General features: G+C 41.8%; 1 protein-coding gene and 1 long non-coding RNA gene across 2 annotated transcripts in view; one reads left to right on the top strand and one right to left on the bottom strand.

Moving 5' to 3' along the window:
• Positions 1-24,067, top strand: part of LOC143725520 (E3 ubiquitin-protein ligase TRIM39-like) — a 30,765-nt gene extending 6,698 nt beyond the window's left edge. Inside the window, exons 5-7 of the mRNA XM_077217995.1 lie at positions 6,530-6,680; positions 22,766-22,792; positions 22,916-24,067. Coding sequence (XP_077074110.1) covers positions 6,530-6,680; positions 22,766-22,792; positions 22,916-23,574 — 837 coding nt within the window. The 3' untranslated portion in view covers positions 23,575-24,067. The remainder of the gene's footprint in view (positions 1-6,529; positions 6,681-22,765; positions 22,793-22,915) is intronic.
• LOC143725560 (uncharacterized) overlaps positions 1-26,925 on the bottom strand; it is a 358,276-nt gene that overhangs the window by 185,650 nt on the left and 145,701 nt on the right. The gene's annotated exons all lie outside the window — the stretch shown is intronic.

The following is a 26,925-nucleotide window of genomic DNA, read 5'->3' as shown; positions in this document are numbered from 1 at the left end:
CCGTCAGCATACCGGCGTTAATATTAGCTGGCTATTCGACAGTAGACATAGTGAATGGCGATGGACATGGGGGATTTTGTGAGTGACGAAGAGGGTGACGTCTCAGACAGTCAAGATCCAGAACCATACCTCTACGAACCAGAGTTTTCAGAAGAGGAGCTGTGTGCACAGCACTCAACAGCCTGAGGACGTGAGGATGAGAGCCAACACGAACTGGTGGTGTGAGTGTGGGGGAATATGCCAACCTATGCCGACTGAAATAGAGTGTCTGTGCTGTGGCGAGTGGGACAAGGTAACGTTACTGTGCCATCAATGACCAGGCTCAATGTGTCAGATCAAGATGAGCGTGCCCGCAGTTGTGTCACAGCTACCGAGGATTTCTCGGCGTTAATCCATCCTGCAGTCCTCGACTTTTTTTTCCGGTGCGATAAAGTCAACTGGATAAAACGCCCCACGCCGAAAAGACCCAATGGACAGCTGTCCACAAAGTGATTATTGTAAACTGTTTTCACACAATGTTGTGTCTCTGGAGGCCTGAAATTAAAACGGTCATGGATGAGTTCTAATAATTTGGTCTGTCGGATATCCATTATCATTTTGCCTGTAATTGGCCTGTTATACCAGAACAAGTATTGGCATATTTTTTGGTACTTACCAGCTGCTGTTGTTTCCTGTTTATGTGGTGAGTCATGATTTTCATTGCAGTCCATAATGGCCAACATCGTGCGTGCCTGCATGGATTGGTACGTCCAAGCGCTTCGGGCAGTACTTCAGCAGGGCGTTGTGGAAAACCTTGAGTTGTCCTGTTAAAACATAAATCAAAATTGACTGTACAAATTAGAAAATGTGTACAAGTTACTGAAAGTTGTGTGCATGACGACAAGACAGGAAATAGTCAAGTTTGGACTAGGATAAAATTTGAAAAAAGAGTAGGGCCAGGTAAAGTTAAAGTGGAGGGGGAGAGTAAAGGTGTGAAGTGCCGCTTTGTGCAGACCAGAGACAACTGAATGAGACTGAGACGTACCTGTGTGCTTGAACAGCGTCATTTGCTCCAGATCTTTCAGTAGACGTGTGTTCAACACAACTTCATAGAGGGCTTTGTAGGCAGGTGAGTCCTGTGACAACCATTTCTTCTTCCGTTGTTCATCTGATGAGAGGTCAGCGTGGTAGCATTTGTATTCAATTCCGTTTTCCTCCCATCGATGGACACCGCATATGTGATGGAGGATGGACGTCCATCGCCTAAGCAACTCCTGATAATCACATTAGAGCACAAGCAGAAATTATTTTAACATTCCATTACATTCCTTTCAAACTGATTCGGAAAAAATGCATGCTATAATGTTGTTTTATACCAGTCATTATACCATTATACCAGTAAATGTACCTTATAAATGCTTAGGCCTACTGCAATATATTTTAAATATTTATGTATGTATCATTTTAATATTTTGGAAAAACATTTTTTACATTTGCAATGTACAAACTTATAATGTATTATAAACATTTGTCAACTATTATGCATCGCAATAAGCATACTAAAAATTAATATGTTGTTCCCTTTTGTCCATAATACGTTTGTACTACTGAAATTCCCACAAGAATTTCAACATCATATTATTCAAAATGCATCATAGGTACATTTTCCAAAGATGTTTAAAAAAGTTTTTACTTGTTTAAATTCAAACTACACTTGTAAAACACGTGAATGATAATGAGATTGCCTCGCAGCTAACAGCTTCGGTTTATCAGATATGCTGTGCGTGCTTAATCTCTGTGTATGTTACTTGAATCTGATTAGATTTAGAAGTATAAATTTAATTGACCAATCAGAGCAAAGCTTTTAAAGTCAAAGCCGAAGCAGACTCGAAGAGATGAAGATACTGCCCTCAAGTTACTGGTAAGTTTTAGTTGCTGTTTGCATAAATAAATAGCTCACTGTTTCGTTTTGCATTTGCTAATATGACTAACGTGGAATACTGATTTTAACTGCTGTAACATGATGCTGACACTGATTTCTAGCAACTTCAGCAGTGGGTATAAAGTAAAAGTCTAAAGTTTTTGATAAATCTGTTTAAAATCTATGTGGAGACATTTTGCTGTCTTAAAACAACTATAAAACATTGACCAATGCATCTGCAAAAAACAATTAGTCATTATAACATGTACAACATTACCTTAACATTATTTGTATTTGCAAAATGAAGCTGTGTATTTATTTCTGATTTACTGAACAATTTCTGAAATATTAATATTTGTTGTTTTTCAGATCAGCTACTATAGAAGAAAAACTGAAATCTGAGAAGAGAGTAATAAGTGTGATTTAATCTCAACTTTCAAATTTGGTTATTTTTTAACGAAATTTAAACAATACAAAAGATCATCTATTCCTTCTCGTTAATTTATAGCATCATATAAACATGAATGAACATAAGAAGGAATGTTGTTTTAACCGCAGAAAGACGTCAATACAGACTGTTTTTCTCCAACGTTAATCTACTAACTCTCCTGACTGCTTTGTCGGAAAAAAATTGTGGATTCGGCGGATTATGATTGGTCAGATCGCCTGTCAATCAAACTCCCTGCGAAGGGTCAAGTGTGCTTCCTTTGAGTCATTCATGTAAAAATCTGTTTATTTAATTGTTTTTTGGTAAAGCTGCAAGTCACTTGTCCTAGTTGTCCTGGAATACAATATTTTGCACAACTTCTAATTTCCTTAAATATTTGCAACAGAGGTAAAGAGAGGGCAAGTTAGCATGACCAAAATAGATACATCCATTGGAAATACCCTAGGTTTTAATAAACCACAATTATCAATATACAACATGCCCTCTAATACTCACAGGTTGCTTTATTGCTGCAAATAACTATATCAGTGAGTTTTTGATTGAACTTTGCTCACTGTAAGTGGTGTTGGGCTTCTTCTAATCTTATATTCAATGTGTAGCATCTAATTTTCCCATCTCATGATTTTCCATTTATGTTGTCAATTTCTTGTAAACTCTAATGGGTTTATGTCTCAGACTTTGCATACTATGGTTAACCAAAATCATGTGTGTGGCATGTTTGGTCACTATGAACTCCAATCTTTGTTCCCCATTTGTTAATTTACATCACATTTTGCTAACTTTGTGACGCATGGGTATTATAAGAATCTTGAAGATTCTTTTTCTTAAACAGCCCATGAACATACAGATTCAAATGTCCTGCTCGAACACAAAGGGTCGTAAAATCCCCCTCCAAAGGGACAACTTCTTATTGGCTCTCACACCTCCAGAGGATGTGACATCTTCATGCTTTAAAAATCACTGATGAAGATCAGCTTGGTCTCTCTCGACCCACTTGACTCTCTTAGCTCTCTCTTTCTCTTGTCCTTTCCTGAGGAGTCCGGATGTGAAGATGATGCTGAAATAGAAGTTTTCTAAGTTTTCTGTCTTACCCCTTTTAAAGAAGGGTGTGTTAGAACTAAACTGATGGTTTGCTCAAGGCTGTTGATCTGCTGAATTTCAAACAATGCTATAACTTCTTGCTTTCCTGTATTCTGCTTCAGGTCTCTTTCCCTTGCTAAACTGTATGCATGTATGTATGTGTATTTTACAATAGTTTAAGTGTTTAGTCTAGTTAATAAAATCTTGTTCATGTCACACGCAAAGTTGTCCGTGTCTCAAGCTCATATCTGGAGTCACTAATCATATCGATCTTAACTATTTGCTCTTAGCAATACTTAGTAAGAAAGACATTTCCCATGCCCCGGAAATGTACATTTCTATTAATGAATTAACCAACATTGAGGGTTCACATGATGAACTGAGTAATTGGTTGTAATGTTAATGTAGCTACATCAAGTTAATCCGATTAACTGACAGAAATATTTATAGTCAATTATAGCAAGTTATGATTGGTTATTAATATTTCATAGAGCTAATTTGCTACAAATGTAACTCATAGAGTGCTGTATAGTGATGACAGACGAGGATAAAAATGGACACTCATGTCTAGTTTGATGAGGATATAGTCAAATCTTTGAAAGGTAAACTGAGAAGTCAACGAAATTCTAATGGATATCTATGCTAATTATAATACATATATTCAAACATGGATACAAAAATGTTAATCATTGATTAATTTTATATAAATTCTTCTTCCCTTCTTCATAGATAATGTGATAAAGCAGTATTTAAATACTACAGTGTTCTGAACCACAAGCCCTCAGTTGCAGAAAATACCAGTCATACTAAGTGACAGTCCACTTGAAGATGAAGATGTGACATTTAAACTCGTCTGTTTCTTTGGTTGAGCCATTTGTAGGCCTAAGTTTGTAAATAATGCATTATTCACTTGTGAACATTGTTTTTCCAAAACTTTTATCTGTATTTTTTCAACAACAACAAAACAAAAAAACACATTGTGATGCTTATTTATTAAGTGATGTAATATTCATAGTGTACTTTTCAGTAATACAAGTAAAAATATAAATATAGCTCTGCCATAGTATTTCACTGATCTTTATTATAATGTATTATGTTCAAGAGATTATATATGCTGCTGTACTTTTTAAATTTACTCTTATGTATTTATTTTGCAATGCACACAAGATAGTATATTAAAGTTTTCTTGATTTCAGAGTGTGTATGTCTTAACATTTATATGTAATTATTTTTGCACTTTTAATATACAATTTTGAATACTGAATTAAACAGCTTTATAATAAACTATTGGTGTAATGCTAATATATTTCTAATGAGCTGAAATGCTATTGAAATGTTCTTGAAGTACATTAAAATGAAGCTTCATATATATTCTAAATGTAGTTTAAGAAATATGAAAGTATATTTTAAATGATCTGTAAAGAAATACACTTAAATGCACTAAATGTACTTGAAGTGCTTTCATTTTAGCACAATTTAATACATTAAAATATATTGCAAATAGCTTAAAATTGATCTTAAGCATATCTTGAAATACATTTAATATACTTGAAGTTGTTTCAAAATAACACATTTAATACACACTTAATATAGTATAAGTTAAATATACTAAGTATATCCAAAAAAAGCACAATTTAAATATGTTTCCTTTTCACCTGGGATTGCTTGTATGTTTCGAAGACACTCGTAATGAATTTGTAATTTACTTGTAACACAAATAAAATACACTTTAATATCACTAATCAATCTTGTAATTAGTCCATACACAGGCATATACTTAAAGTCCACTAAATACACTTAAAGTTGCTTTACTACAATTTAATTACAACTAAAATATACTAGGTACAAAATTAGTTGTTTCAAAATAGCACACTTTAAGTTAACTAATCATTGACACTTGAAGTAAATTAAATTAGTCTGGCTGCAAATATACTTAGCATCTTTTTTTTTCACCAGGGAATCAATACAAAATGCTCAGAAATAAAGAGTAAAATATGCATATCTGACATCTGAAAGATATATAATACTGAGTGTATGGACGATCTTCAGCATTGCGGGCTGATCAGACTACAGAATCACACTGAGCCTTTTGCAACATTTCTTTAAATACTCAGAACAAGATAAAACAATCCTCCAAATGGAGGCACGAACTAACAATTGGAATTTGCATTAATCAAGATCCCAGACTAGGGTAGTTTAGACCTTATTGAGGACAAAAGGTAATTTGCATGAAAGACCCTGGTAAAGGGCTCTCCCTCCACCGTAAGCAAAGTATTTCTAAACTCTCTAACTTGTAGCTTTTGGTCTATTTCTCTGGACATGAGACCATTGCACCAATCACACTGAAACATTTAAAATGATACCAAACATGACTGTCAATACACTTGCATTGACAGAACATTGTATTTTCCATGTAATCATTCTGATTGAACTAGGTGAAGGGAAGAATAGAAGTGAAGGAATAGTGTTGTGAAATAAAAGTGCTGTGGCAAATTCAAAGTCCTCAAATCGGATCTCAAAGAATTTCTCAGAGTCGAAGTTCCAGGTCTCAGAAGAATTAACTTTATTGACAAGCAACAAAGTGAGATGCAGCTGTTCATCTGTAAATCTGACTTGCAATGGTCAGGCTTCAGGTTTTATACCCTTTTCTTATCACTAGGTAGCCAGTCAGCTATCTACCTCAGGTCACATGATTCTCTGCACCTGCAGTGTCCTAGTGCCATCTATCATTTTTAATTAACATGTTTTTTAGTACCATCTTAACCACCTATAAACATCTGTCACTGGGCTTGTTAGGTACTTTTCCATCCTCACAACTGTATTCTGCTGCCAGGCCAGTAGATGGTGATGAAACACTATAGACTGAACTGAACATAAGACAATGCTTCATTTGCATATTTCAATATTTCAGAAATCTTTTAGTAGAGAAAATATAAGCAATTCTTCATGTCAATTAACTAGAGGAAGTACGGTGATATCTATCCATATTCATACAGAGGTCTTGCCTCGACTGTGTTAGAAAGCTCCTGTGTAAAACATATTGAATTTACTGCTCAAAAATAATGATCATATTTAACAGTCTTCTCTCTCTCCTGCTGTAGATGAGCTCATCCCTGTACAGTCGTCCACACACCAAGAACTGGACTGAGATCAGGATTGACTCTGATGTGAATGTGAACTCTCTGAAAAGAGCTCTGACTGAACTGAAGAAAACTCTAGATGATACTCTAAATGAAGAACCCAGTCAAACTGGTATGTGAATATCAAATACAGTGTATATATTTTTTTGTTATTAAAGGCAGCGTAGGCAATGTGTTTCTAAAACACCTTTTTGCCAAATTTGTTTAAACTGTCTTTATATACCAATACATATCTAAAATGTAAATACTCTGAAAAGGAAATCGAGTGTCTGTAGTCCTCTCAGGGCTGCAATAAACACAGCTCATTATCCCATTCGGACCGAGTGCTCTGATTGACTGGGTGACTGTCACTCTCCCTCGTTGACTACCAGCACTGCTGCAACAGGAGCTGTCCACATGTGCGCACTCGGTTGACTCGCTCATTTCGGAAGAGGAGAGGCGCGTACCGACCGCAAGCCATGAAGTCTCACAATTATGGCAGATTTCCATTACACGAGAGTAGATGTTAAAACTTCATGCTGATTTGTACTCGGCTTTCGCCAAGATAATCACCAACTAAGACGTAGCTTTACAGTAACCTATGCTTCTCCATCCATTTACGCTTCTTTCCATCTGGTGACGTGAATCTTCTGTCTGGTGTTAATATTGCGCGTCAGCACACACAACGGCTGCAACCACAGTGCGGTCCCCCCATAACAACCCCCTGGATTGAGCGGAGTAGGGAACATCTCTAGGGTCTTCAAGGGGGCACCTTCCGTCCTCAGTGTTTCGTCGACTAGCCCACGACACCTCAAGAGGGCTCGACAGTGACTCTGGCGTCCCAGAGTCACCCCCCTCCGTCCCCCACCCAACTCAGCCCAGCTTACTGACCTCTACTTCCCTCTTGCTGCTGAGACCTAACCACAATCTCACAATCTCTCCGCAACCCAACCATACGCGCCAACCCGTTTGACTAAGGCTGTCGAGCCCCACTGGTGCGTTAATATGCAGTTTCAGTGGCAACGGTTCCGTATGGCATACCACCTACCACAAAACACAATATCTGCCCAACCACCCGTCATTCACGCAATATACACAGGAACGTAATGACTGTAAATACTATACGACCTATACAAATAAACCAACAGTTGCTGCTGAGACCTAACCACAATCTCACAATCTCTCCGCAACCCAACCATACGCGCCAACCCGTTTGACTAAGGCTGTCGAGCCCCACTGGTGCGTTAATATGCAGTTTCAGTGGCAACGGTTCCGTATGGCATACCACCTACCGCAAAACACAATATCTGCCCAACCACCCGTCATTCACGCAATATACACAGGAACGTAATGACTGTAAATACTATACAACCTATACAAATAAACCAACAGACCTTTCAAGTTTTCAAGAATTCTACGAAACCGTAGCATGGCGGCCTGTACACAGCCAGCTAGAATCTTTCCGTCTCAACCACAGCCAGTTGCTGCTCCTTTCTGCTGCTTCAGATAAGTTCTTTACTGTACGACGCAACTCTTGGCCACTGAATCCGACGTCTCTGAGGAACCGGGTTGTAGAGTGTGCCACAAAACCTCGGCAACCCACTTCCACTGGATAAACCTGGACTCTCCATCCTCACTGTTCTGCTTCAGTGGCCAGATGAGCATACCGCAGTTTCTTCCTCTCATATGCCTCATCTACCGCATCCTCCCATGGCACTGTTAACTCTATCAGTTGAACAATGCGTGCTGATCCAGACCACAAAACAATATCTGGTCGTAGGTTAGTGGTGGCAATCTCAGGTGGAAAAATAAGCCGTTGATCAAGATCAACCAGCATCTTCCAGTCCCTAGCAGCTTCCAGTTGTCCTGGGCGAGAATTGGTGTTAGCACCTTTTCTTGGTGGTTGCTCGCCTGGGCGGAGGAATATTGTCTTCTGCGTGTAATGTTTTGCTAGAACAGGCGGCAATTTATTGGTCAAACTACGCTTGCCTTCCAATGCTAAAGCCAAACATCGCAATACTTGATCATGGCGCCAAGTAAACCGACCCTGGCTAAGAGCCACCTTACATCCTGTCAAAATGTGCCTTAATGTGGCAGGTGATGAACACAAAGGACAAGATGGATCCTCTCCTACCCAGAGGTTTAGGTTCTGCGGTGATGGGAGAACATCATATGTTGACCTAATAAGGAAACTGATCCTACTCTCTTCCATTGACCAAAGGTCTTGCCAGCCCATTTTGCGTTGTTCCACACTCTCCCATCTCATCCACTCTCCCTGCTTGGCCTGGGAAATGGCCTTTATACATCTCATCCTCTCCTCCTGCTTTCGCACCTCGTTGACTACCAGCTTCCTCCTTTGGGCTGGGCCTGCCTTGTGCCATTTAGGAGGAGCTAAACTGAGCCCAAAACCCCCTCTTCCATGCTGTACCTGTCCCACGATATCCCCAATTTGAAGGTCAGCCTTTGCCTCTACTACAGATTTCTTTGCTGACCACTTTCTACCAGTTTTTACCACAGGGGCTGCCTCCCTTACACATTTGTCGCGTGACTCTGCTAAAGTCATTTCCAGTCTGACCTTGGCACACTTAAACTCCTCGGTTAAAGCAGAGACTGGCAGCTGCAATACTCCTTTACTATAATGTCCCACTCTGCTGAGGCAGCGTGGAACTCCCAACCATTTCCTGATGTATGAACTTATTAACGCTTCCAGCTTATCCACTGTTGTCAAAGAAACCTCATACACAGTCAGTGGCCACAGCAACCTTGGCAGTAGACCAAACTGAAAGCACCAGAGTTTCAGTTTGCCTGGTAGAGCACAGCTGTTTATGCTCTTCAACCCTTCCACTGCATGTCGTCTAACTTCTCCCACTCGAACTGTGTCCTTTAGATCCCCATCGTACCATCTCCCTAGACTCTTCACTGGCTTCTGAGAAACTGTTGGTATTGCCTCACCATTAATGAAGAATGTTTTATCTACTACCTTGCCTTTAATTATGGAGATGCTCCTTGATTTAGAGGGCTTAAATTGCATTCGTGCCCATTCAATATTATCTGTTAACTTCCCCAATAACCGATTAGTGCAGGCTACCGTTGTAGTCATGGTTGTCATGTCATCCATGTATGCTCTGATTGGTGGTAGTCGCATCCCAGCAGCCAAGCGCTCTCCTCCTACTACCCATTTTGATGCCCTAATGATTACTTCCATTGCCATGGTAAAAGCCAGTGGAGAAATAGTGCATCCTGCCATTATTCCAACCTCTAAGCATTGCCATGTAGTGCTGAATTCTGGAGTTGAGAAACTAAATTGCAAATCTCCAAAATAGGCTTTCACTAAATTTGTTATCGACATCGGTACCCTGAAAAAATCAAATGATGCCCAAAGAAGCTCATGTGGCACTGAACCATATGCATTAGCCAAATCCAGGAATGTCACGTGGAGCTCCTTCCTCTCCTTTTTAGCTGATTGAATTCGTTGCCAGATAACACTGATGTGTTCTAAGCATCCTGAGAATCCTGGAATTCCCGCTTTTTGAACTGAAGTGTCAATGAAGCCATTCTTTAATAGGTAGGTTGACAATCTCTGAGCAATAATGCTGAAGAAAATCTTGCCTTCGACGTTTAATAGTGAAATAGGGCGAAACTGACTGATGCTTGTAGCATCTTTTTCTTTGGGTATAAAGACTCCCCCTGCTCTGCGCCATGCTCTAGGTACAACCTGCTTTTCCCAAGCCACTTTTATCAATTTCCACAGAATTCGTAGAACTCCTGAGGCACTCTTGTACACTCTGTACGGAACTCCATTAGGCCCTGGAGATGATGAAGCCCTTGCCTTTCTCACAACCTGCTCTATCTCTTTCCACTTAGGTGCACAGACCTCCATTTGGTATTCTGGTGGATTGACAGGTGGGATGTCTGACGGAATAGACATAGGCTTATGCCTTTTTGCATCTGTATGTGTTTCCTCCAAATATCTCTCTAGCTCAACCCTAGATGCTTTTAAAGTGCCATTCTTCTCACTGGTGAATAACTTCTTTGCGAATTTGAATGGATCTTTATAGAAATTAGCCCTCGCACGCTCCTTCTTTTTGTAGCGTTTCCGTAGGCGCTCAGCTCTGCGTAATGTTGCAAGCTTATCTTTTATGGCCCTTTGTAAGAGATTGAGTCCCTCCTTCTGACTTTGTTCCGCTCTTTTCCATTGCTTCCTCAGCTGTCTCCTTTCTCTAACTAACCCTTCAATTTTCTGCTGCCGTCTAGACAATCCAGGAGTAGTTTGTACTTTTTCCTTCCTTTTTTCCACACCAAACCTCTCACTTCCATATGCGTAAATGATGTCCCCAAATTTATCCAGCTTCTTTTCAACTGTACCAGTTAATCTTTCTAATGCATCTAACTGTCCTTTCTGGCCATCTAACTCCAGGCCTATGCCCGTTGAGGTTCTTTTCTCTCTTATGCTGGTTAGTCTGACCGGGTTCACAAGAATCAATGTGTTCATCACTAACTGTGCAAACCCTCCTCTCCTCTATGACAGGGGTGCTGATATCCTGCGAACTGTGGTTTGCTTCCTGTCGCTGGATTTCATTCGACTGACTTGACTGACTTCGTAAGAAGTACTGATCAATGCGAGGCCCTTGTCCCTTCTCCCTCAAGCATTTCATTTTCCCTTGATGAATCTTCGAACCCCTGACCGTTGTCGCCTTGCTCCAGCCACAGACACAAGCTTGGAGTTCAATGGCTTTGCTAACTGCAGAGCCTGAACTAGCAGCAGAGAAAGAGCAGTCAAAAAGGTATTTTATTACCTGTGATTCTGACATGATGTCACTCCATCGCAGTGCGATCCTCTCCGCTCCGCACTGGTAAACGAGTCCTCCAGCTGAGCGGTTGGCATCACGAGTTCATGTGTTTTGGGGGCGTGGCTTTGGAATGAGCTCAGAAGGAAGGGGGTGGGAGTTTCTCTGTTGGATATTTCCAAAATCCAGCAGTTTTCTGCTAGTTTCTCAGACTTACCTACCCCGCCTTTAACTTAGAAATTACATTTTTCAAGGAATATGGGTTGAATAAAAAGATGGTGATAACCACAATTTTTTTAATCTCAGTCTGCAAAAGATCATACTGTTTGAAAAATATAATCATAACATAACTTAAACTTGCCATGTTAGCATTAGACTGGTATGATAAAATAACTTACTAAACCTACCTAGTCTATGTAAAGTTATATCCAAACTTCAACTGTTATAACCAGTTATTGCAGTATTACTTTAACTTACTTTAGAGACATGTAAGTGATATTATGCAACCATTCATGAACAAACACTAAAAAAAATCACTGTAAACAATTTTACATGCTATCTAAATATCTAAAAAAAATGATAGTAACAATATTACACATGATATTGAGTAGAATTTAAGGCTTGATTTCTTTAATAAAATTTACCTGAATAAATCATGTAAAATCTCCTACCTTATTTAGTATATGACACAATGAATTTAACTTTTTTTGTTGTTTTTGCTAAATGTGCCATTTTAATTTATGTTGACTCTCAAAAGTAAATGATTTTTACTGAATGGAAATTACCTGTTTTTATTGAACATTAAAGGAATAGTTCACCCAAAAATGAAAATTAGCCCATGATTTACTCACCCTCAAGTCATCCTTGGTGTATATGACATTCTTCTTTATAGACGGATACAATCAGAGTTATATTAAAAAATGTCCTGACTCTTCCAAGCTTTATAATGGCAGTGAATGGCTGTTTCTCTTTTAAATCCCAAAAAAGTGCAATCATCCATGATAAAAATACTCAACAGAACTCCAGGGGGTTAATAAAGTCCTTCTGAAGTAAAGCAATGGGTTTTTGTAAGAAAAATATCCATATTTATAACTTTATAATCTAAAATAACTTCCGCCCGATGACCGTACGTTTACTACACAAGTCGACTTGCGCCACAAAAGTAACCCGTGACGCGAGTATGACTTACGATGTAGGAGAATCGTAAGCTTAGACACCTCTTGTGTAAACAAATAATGCTGTGCAACAAACTGAAGCTCCTCTTCTATTATTGTTACAGAGGAGGCTCCCGTACTGCCTCCTCCGCACCACCGGAGAGATCCGTCTCCGTAATATTTAGTCCTTCTTACCGAACTCAAATTCCCATCATGCCTCTCACCTGCGACTGATTGCGCAACACCTGCACCTCATTCACACACACACATAAAAGCTTCCACACATTACTTCTCTCCGAAATCTTGATCTGCCCTGGCCATCATTTCTGAGCGTTTATTCCTGTTTTTTCTTTGTACTCTGACCTTGGACTGAATATACTGTTCTCTGCCCTCCCCGACTTGGAGTGTTTATTGGACCTTGCTTCTTGCCGCCTGCCTCGACCTCTGCCTGTTATCTGGTTTGTCTCTGCCTTTTCTCCATTACCCTGTTTGCTGTTGATTATTCCCGCCTGTTTGACTATTCTAATAAAAAGCTTCAAATGGATCCCACTGAGTCTGGTGCTTCATCACAATTATATAGAAATCCTCCAACATTTCTCTTCAAAATGGCTAATTTGTGACTAGTGTTTTGTTTTGATCTTTCCTCTGAGTTTCCGTGTTCATCATTACGCTGTGCGTCGGGTCAGGGGTTACTCTTTTAAATATGGATATTTTTCTTACACAAACTCATTGCTTCGCTCCAGAAGGCATTTATTAACCCCCGGGAGCTGTGTGGAGTAACCATATCATGTATGGATGCACTTTTTTTGGGCTTCAAATTTTCACCAGCTGTTCACTCCCATTATAAAACTTGGAAGAGCCAGGACATTTTTTTATATAACTCCGATTGTATTTGTCTGAAAGAAGAATGTCTTATACACCTAGGATGACTTGAGGGTGATCTATCCTTTTACATTATGTTGGACAAGTAAAAGACTGTGTGATGCTCAGCTCAGCACAATAAACAAACTCATTACTGCACTGGCATTAGCAAAGCTATTGCTTATTGAACAAAGCAACATATTATTTATATATGCAGTTATTCACAACCTATAAGCTCTACTCTTCTGCACAATGGTAACGATCAAAACTTCAACATAACAGAAACTCTTTCACATGTCAAACATAACTGAACATTAAACATTGACAGATGTTCCCTTTCATTCGCTCACGTTCGACGTGACAATGTAATTGGGATCACTTCAGGGAGCCCTATCAACTTCGAGTGTCTACAGAACAAGCCAATGAAAGTTGGCGTGCGTGAAAAGCTTTTCACGCGCCCCGCCCCGCAGCGCGGGTATAAACAGGAAGCAGGCGCACACACTCATTGTCTTTCACTTCGGAGCCTAGCTTTCGTTTTGACTCTGAGTTTCTGCAGACTGCTGCAACGTTGAAGACTGCTTCAAAGGAGAGAAAATACTCTGTTCCAGTGCTGATGTGACGGCGCGATCAGCGGTGGCCGCGAGCATTACAGCTCACAACTGCTGTTTTCACAGCATTGTTTGTGTGTGTCTGTGTATGTGTATGTGTCTGTCTTGGTGGCCATTCCTCTTTGAGTGTGTACCCCGATTACACCGCGGCTATCCCTGGGTGCTTCAGCACTGAGAGTTATTTTTTCTTTTCTATATTTTTTGTTTTCAACTAAAAGAGCAACACAAGCGTGACCCTGCGTCCTTTTCAGGATGTCATTCCGCTTGTGCGTTTCTGGGTGCGGTCGTTCCCTGGCGCCAGCAGATGGCCAAAATTGTTGCCTCTCTTGTTTGGGCGTTCAGCACGCTGAGACAGCTTTTGTGAATAGCTTATGTTCTCATTGCGGGAATATGACTATGACAGCGCTAAGATCGAGACTCGCTTACCTCACCCTCCATACCATGGCGCTTCTGCAGGTCCACCAGGCCCAGGCGGTCATGGACATGAACGAAGGTGGTTCTGACCCAGAGCTCCTCCGGGAGCTCCGTGTGGCAACCGACCTCGCCCTCTGAGCGACGTAGGAAACCGCACGTTCAGTCAGGAGCGCCACCTCTGGCTCAACCTGGCGGATATGAGGGACACCGGTAAATATCGGTTCCTGGATGCCCCTCTTTCCCAGGTTGGGTTATTCGGCGACGCGGTTGAGAGCTTCGCCCAACAGTTCTCGGCCGCCCAGAAGCAGACGGAGGCCATCCGACACATCCTGCCCCGGCGGACCCCTGCTGCTCCCACCCGTCCGCCGGCCGCAGACCCTCCGTCCGCTCGTCGCCGAGGCCGACCTCCTGCGGCATCCTCCGCTCCCGCTAAGCCTCAGCAGCAGCAGCCACCATCCAGGCCTCAGCGTGGAGCAGGCCGCAGGAAGTCGACCACACTCGTCCAGGCCGCTGCCAAACCAGGAAGCAAGCGAAGGTGCAATCGACCCTGAGACGGGCGACCCAGAGGTGGATCAAGTTGCTCTTCAGGAGGTGGTGAAGGCACCGCTCCTTCCCCCGGTGGAGGGCCGGGCGGAGAATCCTTTGTTTCCTTTTCTTTTTGTTCCGCCACTGACCCACGGGCCAGTGGTACCCACATTTTCAACAAAAGAGCAATTTCTGAAACCTCTGGATCCCAAGAGGGCGCGCTTGGCGGTCGACGATGCAGATGCACTGCCAGCGAGCATCTGTGGCTGTGTTCCGGATGCACTGACGCCTCCGCACACTCACTCTGCCCTTCGACGGAAGCAGATACGTGTTGCACCACACACTCAGACCCCACTCCGGGCCGCTATGCCGTCCAAGTCGGGTCCCCGCATTCCGCCGCGCTGTGCCACCCCGGGTACGTCTGTGGTGCCATTGGTCCCGCTTGCGCGGTGTCTGGGAGACTGGTTAGCGCTTCCCAGCCCGTCTCGCTGGCTCATCCGTACTGTCAGTCTCGGCTATGCGATTCAGGTAGCCCGGCGTCCCCCTGTGTTCAGGGGCATTCTGTTCACCCTTGTTCTGGCGGACAGTGCCCCTGTGCTCAGGGCAGAGATCGCAGCCCTACTGGCGAAGGAAGCGATCGAGCCGGTCTCTCCAGCCGATATGAAGACCGGCTTCTACAGCCCGTACTTCATTGTAACCAAGAAAGGCGGTGGGTTACGGCCAATCTTGGACCTGTGTGCCCTGAACCGGTCCCTTCACAGGCTGCCGTTCAAGATGCTTACGCAGAAACGCATTTTCAAATGCATCCGTCCCCAACATTGGTTTGCAGCGATCGACCTGAAGGACGCGTACTTTCATGTCTCGATTCTCCCTCGACACAGACCGTTTCTTCGCTTTGCGTTCGAGGGACGGGCATATCAGTACAAAGTCTTACCCTTCGGGCTGGCCCTGTTGCCCCGTGTCTTCACGAAAGTCGCGGAGGCGGCCATTGCTCCCATGTGCGAGCGTGGTGTTCACATTCTCAACTACCTCGACGACTGGCTTATTCTCGCCCAGTCGAGAGAGCAGTTGTGTGAACACAGGGACATGGTGCTCAATCTCCTCAGCCACCTAGGGCTTCGGGTCAACTGGGAAAAGAGCAAACTCACCCCCTGGCAGGGGATCTCTTTTCTCGGTATGGAGTTGGACTCGATCAACATGACAGCGCGCCTCACCCGAGGCCCGCGTCCAGTCAGTGTTGAACTGCGTGAGCACGCTCAGGCGCAGAAGAGCGGCACCACTGAAACTGTTTCAGAGGCTCCTGGGGCATATGGCATCTGCAGCCGCGGTCACGCCGCTCGGATTGCTTCATATGAGGCCGCTCCAACACTGGCTCCACGATCGAGTCCCGAGATGGGTGTTGTGGCAGAGCGGCTCGTGCCGGGTCCAAGTGACTCCGCACTGTCGCCAAACTCTTAGCTTGTGATCGAACCCTTCGTTCCTGCGGGCAGGTGTTTCCCTAGAACAAGTGTCCAGGCACTCTGTGGTAACCACGGATGCCTCTGCCACCGGCTGGGGGGCCACGTCCAACGGGCATGCAGCTTCAGGTCTGTGGACGGGGCCTCAACTGCATTGGCACATCAACTGCCTCGAGTTGTTAGCAGTACATCTTGCGCTGGGCTGGTTCAAAACGCTGCTACTAGGCAAGCATGTACTGGTCCGTAAGGACAGCACTGCGACCGTTGCGTACATCAACCGTCAAGGTGGTCTACGCTCCCGCCGCATGTCACAACTCGCCCGCCATCTCCTCCTTTGGAGTCAGAGGCATCTGAGTTCGCTTCGTGCCGTTTATATTCCGGGCCTGCTCAACCGTGCAGCCGACGAGCTCTCACGGCAACGGGTGCTACCGGGAGAATGGCGACTCCATCCCCAGGTGGTCCAGCTGATTTTCAGGCGCTTCAGGACCGTACAGGTAGATCTGTGTGCCGCGCCGGACACATCTTACTGCCAGTTGTTCTATTCCCTTACCGGGGGGACCCTCGGCCCGGATGCTCTGGCACACAGCTGGCCCTGGGCCTACGCAAGTATGCGTTTCCCCCAGTGAGCCTTCTTGCACAGACCTTGTGCAAAGTCAGGGAGGACGAGGAGCAGGTCTTGTTAGTTGCGCCGTATTGACCCAACCGGACCTGGTTCCCGGAACTGGTGCTCCTCGTGACAGCCCCTCCCTGGCCCATTCCTCTGAGAGAGGACCTGCTCTCTCAGAGACGGGGCACCCTATGGCACCCGCGTCCAGACCTCTGGAAACTCCATGTCTGGTCCCTGGACGGGATGCGGAGGTTCTAGGTGACCTACCCCCTCGGTAGTTGACACCATCACTTCCGCTAGAGCTCCCTCTACGAGGCACCTCTATGCATTGAAGTGGAACCTGTTCGTTGACTGGTGTTCTTCTCACGAGGAGAACCCCAGAACTTGCTCGATCAGAGCTGTGCTTTCCTTGCTGCAAGATGGGCTGGAGCGAAGGCTGTCTCCCTCCACCCTTAAAGTGTATGTTGCCTCTATCGCCGCACATCACGATGCAGTTGAAGGTAAGTCGCTGGGAAAGCACGACCTGATCGTCAGGTTCCTGAGGTGAGCGAAGAGACTAAATCCTCCTCGCCCACTCTCTATACCCTCTTGGGATTTGTCTCTGGTCCTTTCGGCACTTCAGCCCTTAGACCACCCTTTGAGCCTTTGCAGTCAGTTCATTTAAAAATTCTGTCCTGTAAAACAGTACTCCTGGTTGCATTGGCCTCCATCAAGAGGGTAGGGGACCTGCATGCATTTTCGGTCGACGAATCGTGCCTAGAATTCGGCCCGGCTTACTCTCACGTGATCCTGAGACCCCGGCCCGAATACGTGCCCAAGGTTCCCACCACTTCCTTCCGGGACCAGGTGGTGAACCTGCAAGCGCTGCCTTCGGAGGAGGCAGACCCAGCCCTGGCTTTCCTCTGTCCCGTCCGCGCTCTGCGCCTGTACGTAGATAGAACGCAAAGCCTCAGGACCTCAGATCAGCTCTTTGTCTGTTACGGAGGCCAGCAGAAGGGAAAGGCTGTCTCCAAGCAGAGGATGGCCCACTGGATAGTGGATGCCATTGCCTTGGCTTACGAAGCCCAAGGCGTGCCTTGCCCGCCTGGGTTGAGAGCCCACTCCACTAGGGGTGTCGCTTCTTCTTGGGCGCTGGCACACGGCGCCTCGCTGACAGACATCTGTAGAGCTGCGGGCTGGGCGACACCTAACACGTTCGCAAGGTTTTATAACTTACGCGTTGAGCTGGTTTCTTCCTGTGTGCTCGTTTCATCCAGCCAGTAACACCGAAGTTCCCGCTCTAGTGTCGGCTTGCTGCGCCACTCCCCTCCACATGAAGCGGATACGTGCGCTTCTTTGCTCCAGTGGAGTTCCCCACTCAGGTGAACCCTGTAGAGTTCCTCCGCACCCCTTCGGCAGTCAGACGTTGCGAAGCGTCTGACACCAGGCCTAGTGCTCGTATGCTTGTAACTTCTGCTAGGCTTGGTTCCATATATGGTGATCCCTGCAGCGATCCCATATGCGTATTCTTCCACGATCAGCTCCCTGCGGTGGGCCCGTGTCTTTCCCTTGGCAGAGTCCGCTCTGCCGTCACTGCCTGGTGTTGCCTCTGCCCTATGTTACACTGCCCTCCGGCCAGTCCATATGTGTATTCTCCACATGTTACCTCCCTTCGGATAGGATGTGGCTTCCGCAGCGTCCCTTCCTTCCATGTTCAGGGTAAGAGAAGTGTTCAGGTCCAAGAGTTCCACTGTGTGGGGTATAACTGAACAGCAGTGAACTCCCTCTACGCAGGTCTTCCGCCCCAGCCAGATGGGGGCTGAGAGTCAGGCACGTGCACACATAGACATCAGAAGGGGCTTGAGCACCTGCCCTTTTTATTCCTGGAGAGAAAGTGCCCTTTTTTCTGGGGTGCTTTTTTTAAATTTTTGAACAATAATTCCTGTTTGCGCAGAGCTTCCCTGTGAAACAAATATATTTATTGAATAGTGTATCTAAATATCAGGTCAGGAGTTCTGAAGCTCTCTCTTTCTCTCTCTCCCTGGTCATTCATAAATCGTTTGAAAATTACATTTATGAAGCGATCTGAATATGCGTCGTTGAAACCGTGGATGCTAATTTACTACAAAGCACTGCATAAAACAGCACCAAAAGTAGCATTAATGGTAAGTAGTAAAAATTACTTCAATTTAAAAAAAAATATTACAATTTAAAATAATAGTTTTCTATTTTAATATACTTTAAATATATATATAATTTATTTCTGTGATGCAAAGCTGGATTTTCAACAGCCATTACTCCAGTCTTTAGTGTCACATGATTCTTCAGAAATCATTCTAATATGCTGATTTATTATCAATGTTGGAAACAGTTTTTTATTGAACCTGTGATACTTTCAGGATCAGGATTCATTGATGAATAAAAAGTTAAATAGAACAACATTAAATTAAAATAGAAAGTCTTAATTGTCACTTTTTTATATCAATTTAGCACATCCTTGCTGAATAAAAGTATTAATTTCTTTTATAAAAAAAAGAAAGAAAATGACTGACCCCAAACTATTGAACGGTAGTGTATATTGGTACAAAATATTTCTATTTTAAGATGCTGTTCTTTTTTTAACTAAGAATCCTGAAAAAAGTATCAAAGGTTAGTATATTATAATAGTATAAAGTGTATTATAATAGAAAACAATTACTTCAAATTGTAGTAATATTTCACAATATTACTGTTTTTTCTGTATTTTAGATCAAATAAATGCAGCCTTGGTGAGCATAAAAGGCTTCTTTAAAAAACATTAAAAATAGTAGTATATACTTATACTTATAATACTAATGTATATGTATATATATGCCCCTTTTTTACATTTGAGTCCCTGCCCCTGAGGAACTCTCTGCACGTCCCTGCTGTGCGCCCGCTTCCTGTTTATACCCGCGCTGCGGGGCGGGATGCGTGACGCTTTTCACGCACGCCAACGTTCATTGGCTTGTTCTGTAGACACTCGAAGTTGATAGGGCTCCCTGAAGTGATCCTAATTGCGTCGTCACGTCGACGTCACGTTGCTTCACCTGCTTCAGGGAACGAGGGTTACATAGTAACCGAGATGTTTCCCTTCACTCAAAAACATAAAATAACACTTAATTTCAATATTTACTCTCCATTTCCAGCCATATGCAAAGCATGCTGGGCAGTGGGCGGAACTAGAGTTTTATACACGGGGTGGCCACTGCTACTTTCGGGGGTACACAGTACACACACACACACACACACACACACACACACACACACCCAGACACACACACAGTGGAAAAGCTTGTGGAAGGAATTGGGTCACTCTGTTTGTGTCTATAAGTGTTGAACATCCAAAATATTTGCAGAAAACAAAGCTGAAGCACCAAGTAGATGAGATACCGCATGTGTCTGTTATGAACAGCTGCATTTATTTACAAAAAAACTCACATTTACAAAAAAATATATATTTATTTTATTTTATCTTTTATTAGAAATACAGCAGGTATCAAGCAGACATGTCCTTGAAAAAGTTAAACAATTTTATTGCCCATCAATATAAAATCTTATCCTGGGAAGATTAAATACAACATAATTCTTTCTTTATAATAATTTATAATAATTCTAATTCTAATTATTTAATTTATAATTATTTTTTTTGTGTTCATTTTTGGGTGAACTATCCTTTTAATCTGGCAAAATCATCTCAATTTAAATTCCTGAATTGGGTATGTGATTGACTGCCTGTGTCTGGTAGATGCTCTGACCTGTTGCTGGTTCTGAAGTCTGACCACACTGACTCTGACTAGCCAGTGGTGATGCAAGGGCTGGGGGTCTGTTTGCACCTGATCTGCCTGTTAGTCCAGTCATTTTAAACCAAAATGGGGGTCAACCTAGAACAAATTGCAAATTGCATTTTGTATCCTCAATATGTCCTGAGTAAGGAAAAAAAGTCCCAATGAATCCCATTAGGGAAAGTTTAGAAAAAAACACAAATATAGCCTATTCATTCTTTTTCTTACGAGAATAGGGTAAAAAGTTTAACCTTTAGATATCACCATGAAAATTACTGAGTTGATTACTTACATCAAGACAAACAAAAAATGTATTCCAAGTCTTTTTAAATTGTTTGTTAAGATGGACAAACGGTGCATAATCTAATTACGTATGTGCTAATGTGCATAAATACCCAAACAGATCTAAACATTGGGTCTAGCCAGGTGGAAATGTCTTGTTGAATGTTGTTGACACATAACAGTAAAATACTTAATGTTAAGGTCTGAATGGAACCCATTTAGGCTACCCATGAGCATTAATACATAGAGGCAGGAAGAAGTACTTTAGAAACCAGCCTTTTTTAATTATTAAGAGATGGGTTTTGGGGCTGGGTCTGTGCGACTGTTTCTGGGGGACGAGTCTAAGGGAAGAACAGGAGACAAGGGTAAGGAGAATGCAGAAGACAAAAGGTAAGTAAAATAAACAGTGAATCCCCAGAAACAGATTTCGAAACTTTCCCCTAATGGGATTCTTAGGGACTTTGTTTCCTTACTCAGGACATAATGAGGATACAAAATTATTTGAGTTTGCTTCTGTTGCAATTTGTTCAAACTTTTTTTCATAAAATGACTGGACTATGTTTGTGCTTATTTTAAAATAACTCTGATATCTCTCCCTTTCTTTTCATGTTTAATTAACCCTGTTCAAAAATATGACAAATTTAAAATATGATTCCAATCATATTCACATTCTAATCATCATCCAATTACCAACATTTAACTCTTTCTTACCAGTATAAAAAAAAAAGTGGTTTTGGTAATTTTCACAATTTAATGGCACCCCAGAATATTTTTTTGTATGAATATCTGAACATACCAAAAGAAAGAACAAACCCTGTGCTTTTAAAACAAAAACAAAAAAATAATGTCATTCTAGCTTCGTGCGTCTTTTCTTTTAATCAATGCTTGAATGTTGGCAAGTTTAATAAAAAGCAACATGAGCAAAAAGCTGAGAAAATCGCATTTTTATCAAAGACTACATCTAGATAAGATTCATAATGATGATCAAAACACAGTAGATCGAGTCCATCAACAACCTACACCCATAAAGCTTCATAGTCCTATAGTGATCGCATTATGATATCGCTTGTTTCTGCTCTTCTTTGCCTGCGTTTTGATCTCCTATCCTCACATTAGCTAGAACATTTGTATACTGTAACGTACACACGGCAAGGTACTGTATATGCGTGTATTAGGCCTAATGTAGGCTATTGGGAGCAAACCACCCTGATGCTAAACCTTAAAAGCTTACTTCAAATATGATGATTTCTTATTCGGTGAAGTTCGGTATCTTGCAACCATCTCTCGTCCTCTGCTCGTCCGTTTGCGCGCAGCGCTGCCGGCGAACGTAATTTTTAAAAAAAAAATCAGCATCAGCAACTGCCAGTAGCAAATAAAATTTTGGGGTGGCACCCGGGGTGGCCAATCGCATGTCAGGGGTGACCAGTGCCACCCTGGACCCCCCTCTGGCTCCGCCACTGATGCTGGGAACTAACTATGGCGTCTCTAAATAAAACTCCATAATTTAACTAATTCTCTTAAAATAAATAGGTAACCTTCTTTCCTTAATTTTATCAGCTCAATCAGTTCCTCAATTCAAGCCTCAAAATTGCTAAAGTTTCCTTAAATGAGGAAAGTGTATCTCTTGGTTTTATTAGTGAAATGTTCTCATGCCACTGATGCTGCCAGTAGAGAAACTCACTGATAACCTGAAATTACTGCTATAAATAATTCATCATTATATTGTCATCTGTGTCCACAGGATTGAAGTGTGTGCAGAAGTTTGCAGGTACAGTGTGACTGACAGCATTTTCTTTAATACACTTACAATACATTGTTTATAATCCGTATTATATACTGTATCTGAAAATGTTTGTTCTAAGGTTGATTGATAATGTCTGATCTCTCTCAGTGGATGTGACTCTGGATCCTGATACAGCGAATCCATATCTCATCCTGTCTAATGATGGAAAACAAGTCAGTCATGGAGATGTTAAGCAGGATGTCCCAGAAAACCTAAAGAGATTTGATGTGGGTTATTGTGTTCCGGCAAAGCAGGGATTTTCTGTGGGTTGTGTAAAGAAGGGATTCAGTTCAGAGAAATTTTTCTATGAGGTGCCGTACGTCCTAGAAAACCCAAAGAGATTTGATGGGAGTCTTTGTGTTCTTGCAAAGGAGGGATTCAGTTCAGGAAGATTTTACTATGAGGTGCAGGTGAAGGGAAAGACTCAGTGGACTTTAGGAGTGATCAGAGAATCCATTCACAGGGAACAGACGAACAGACTGAGTCCTAAGAAGGGATTCTGGATTGTGGTTCTGAGGAATGAGAATCAATATGAAGCTTGTGATTATCCACCTGTCTCTTTATCTCTGAGAGTGAGACCTGAGAAGGTTGGTGTGTTTGTGGATTATGAGGAGGGTCTGGTCTCTTTTTATGACGTGAAGTCCAGATCTCATATCTACTCTTTCACTGGTCAGACTTTCACTGAGAAACTCTATCCATATTTCTGTCCAGGCGATAATGATGAAGGTAAAAACTCAAACCCACTGATCATCACTCCTGTCAGATGAAACGAACAAAATAACATAAAATCTCAAAAGATTAACTATGGATGTGCTGTTTTTAGAATATGTAAATACAAACCAAAACAGATTTTATTTTGCACTAACCACAATCAAGAAGTTTTAACTTACAACTATTAAGAAAATGAATATGTGATACAAGCGGAAAAAATAAATGTATATTCAGGCCCTTAAAAATCAACTATAATAAAATATACTGTATGTGTTATATATACGTGTAAATGGCTAATTTGTTACACATCTATATATTTGTTTTGTCTTACATTATTAATTTGCTTTTCAAATCTACTATGACATTTTACATAATATGCTTTCATATTATATGGTGAAATTCTACAAAATGCATAAATTTACAAACTTTCCAGTGTTTCTACAAAAATTTCTGAAGCCATTTTCTCTGTCTTTCTCTCCAACTGTTAACATTGAATTACTTGTGAAATGTTGAGGTTCTTGGTTCATGTAAATAAAGACAAGTGTTCAATTCTAGAACTGATAGAGGAGAGCGGGGCACAACCGTCACAACTTTTTGTTCGGTTCTGTCCTGTCTGCTCCTGTCTGCCTTGCTGTGTTGGTTTACGTCTGTAAGCCTCGTATATCTTTCTGTTTTGTATAATTATTTACTAGCATTTCCTGTTGTTTATACTGCTAAATATAACTTACTCAACATCACATATTAACTTTACATCGCTAGCTTCAATCTAAATCGTTGCTAGCACAACACGCTAGTAATTCGCTAGCCTGTTAGCGTGCCATCAGTGTGCTCTATTTATTTATTTATTTTGCTCGCGCCTTTTACCAATCCATCAAACAACTGTGGTGAGTATCAGTCAGTCAAACAAACACGGTGAGTCATGTCGTCATCTCCTCTTATTGTCACTTGCACTTTATGTAACATGTATAGCATAGCCTTCTCTGTCAGCACAGGATTTACATGTGATGAATGCAGGGAGATAGTCAGGCTGACAGAGATGATTTCAGAACTAGAGACACGCATCCAAACTTTAATTGAGGTTAATTGTAAAAGTGCAAGGGCTTTAGATACTACTTTGGATGTGATTAGCTTAGAGAACGCTGAACATTGTTCGGTTCCGGCTGTAGAGCCCGTGCAGCAGGGCAATTGGGTGACGGTGAGAAGGTGTAGTCGCGGGACAAAACACCGCACTTCTGTTCCGATTACAACATCATAAAGATTCTCCTCACTCAGTGAAACACCCACTGAGAATCCTGTTGAAAGTGCCCTAGTTATTGGCGATTCTATTACACGGAACGTGAAAATAGAGACACCAGCCACCATAGTCACATGTTTGCCTGGAGCCAGAGCGCCTGACATCAAAGCTAATTTAAAAGTGCTGGCTAATGCTCATCATAAATTCTCTAAGATTATTATTCACGTCGGCACTAATGATGTTCGACTTCGGAGATCACTAAAATTAACATTACAGAGGTGTGTGACTGTCTAAGTCGTGTCCGCAAAATAATATAGAATTCATAGACAATTGGAAAAGTTTTTGGAGCAGACCTGACCTGTTGAAAAGAGATGGTATTCATCCCTCCTGAGATTCTCTCTAGTAATATGGCACATAGTCTTAGAGCTCAAACATGACAATCTGGGGCTCAGGTCAGGAAGCAGACAAACTGGCTAAACTGACCGTCAGCCAGCTGTCTCACGTCACTGAGGTCAGATAAATCCCATCACATAGAGACTCTAGATATCATAACATAGAGACTGTGTCTGTTCCCCGAATTAGGAAATACAAAAAAAAATTCCAAACCCTTCTAAGGGTAAAAATGTAATTGATGTTCAACAAATAAAAAACAGAAATAATACAAATGAACAAATGATAAAGCTCGGGTTTCTGATTATTCTATCCCTTACTTCAAAATCACTCATAGTTAATGATATGATCACAGACTATAACCTACATGTGCTGTGTTTGACAGAAAACTGGCTAAAACCAAACAATTACATTACTTTAAATGAGTGCACCCCACAAGATAACGGTTATAAATATGAACCTCGTATGAAAGGCAAAGGGGGAGTTTTTGCTGTAATTTATAATAATATTTTCAGAATTACTAAGAAGTCTAGTTTCAAATATAATTCCTTTGAAGTGTTGGTGCTAAATGTAACAATATCTAGTGTAAATGATAAATCACATTTGAGATTTGTACTGGCTTCTGTATACAGGCCACCAGGGCACCATAAAGACTTTATCAAAGAATTTGCTGACTTTCTATCAGAGTTAGTACTGGCTGCAGATAAAGTCCTAATTGTTGGTGATTTTAATATACATGTAGATAATGAAAAGGATGCATTGGGATTGGCATTTAAATACATTCTTAACTCTATTGGAGTTAGACAACACATGTCAGGACCTACTCATTGTCGTAATCATACTCTAGATTTAATATTATCACATGCTATACCCATTTACTTAACTCCTCCCCCTCACCAGAGCAACTCCCTGCCTAATGCTTAGTGCTAACTGCTAACAACTGTATTCTGCTTTAGTTATCAAGGAGAGAAAAGCTGATGGAAAAATTACCTCAGGTATTACTAAATAATATCTGGATGCCTTCATGTGGTAAAAGTTCTTCAGCTTGTATATATGTCCATAGCGCTTTTACGGACCACCTGGAGTGCAATGTTCAATAAAGACAGAGAATCGTAAACTGCCAGTCTGATTTTATTTATTATAAATTTTGAAAAGACATGGGTGGAGAACAATGGAATTATACACCAGAACGTGAAAAATAGTACAAATAAACGTGTGATGGTCAAGAAAGCTTCAGAAATCAGAATCAAGGCAGACCCAGTGAAAAAAGGTCAAGGCTGATTTGAAAAAGATTACAAGTTAATAGAAGTTTAACTGGCATTAATGACATTGATTAGTACATTGTTATGTATGGATTGTGCTTTCAGTGTTGATGCAGGTTTACTCGTGTCATACGGTAATAACCCACAAGGTGGGGATATTGTATTGTAATTTATTATACCAAGAGATCTGAGATGGTGATATTTTGCTGTGTTCAGAGATGAGCGCTAGTGCATTAAAAAGTTATTTTAAAGGGGTGGTAACCGCTAACCGCCTAGTGCACGTTTTCCGGAAACGTCACGCCCCGTACCTTTACCGGTAGTTTGTGCTTTGGTGTATTATAAACAATGGTGTTAATCGGACTCAGAGAATGTTAGTGAAGATGATCGAGCAGAACTTGTTCAAGAACGGCTGTTAAACGACGTTTCAGAAAGGTTTGTTTTTAGTTGTTGTTTCTGTCTCATTACTTTTTAGATACGCTGTAATTAAATTGTACTAATTATTATAGTATTACAAAAAATAA

The sequence above is a fragment of the Siphateles boraxobius genome, unplaced genomic scaffold (assembly GCF_051911475.1).
Source record: "Siphateles boraxobius isolate OS27281-9 unplaced genomic scaffold, OSU_SipBor_1 77, whole genome shotgun sequence".
NCBI lineage: Eukaryota > Metazoa > Chordata > Actinopteri > Cypriniformes > Leuciscidae > Siphateles > Siphateles boraxobius.
This window is presented reverse-complemented; position numbering and strand designations above follow the sequence as displayed.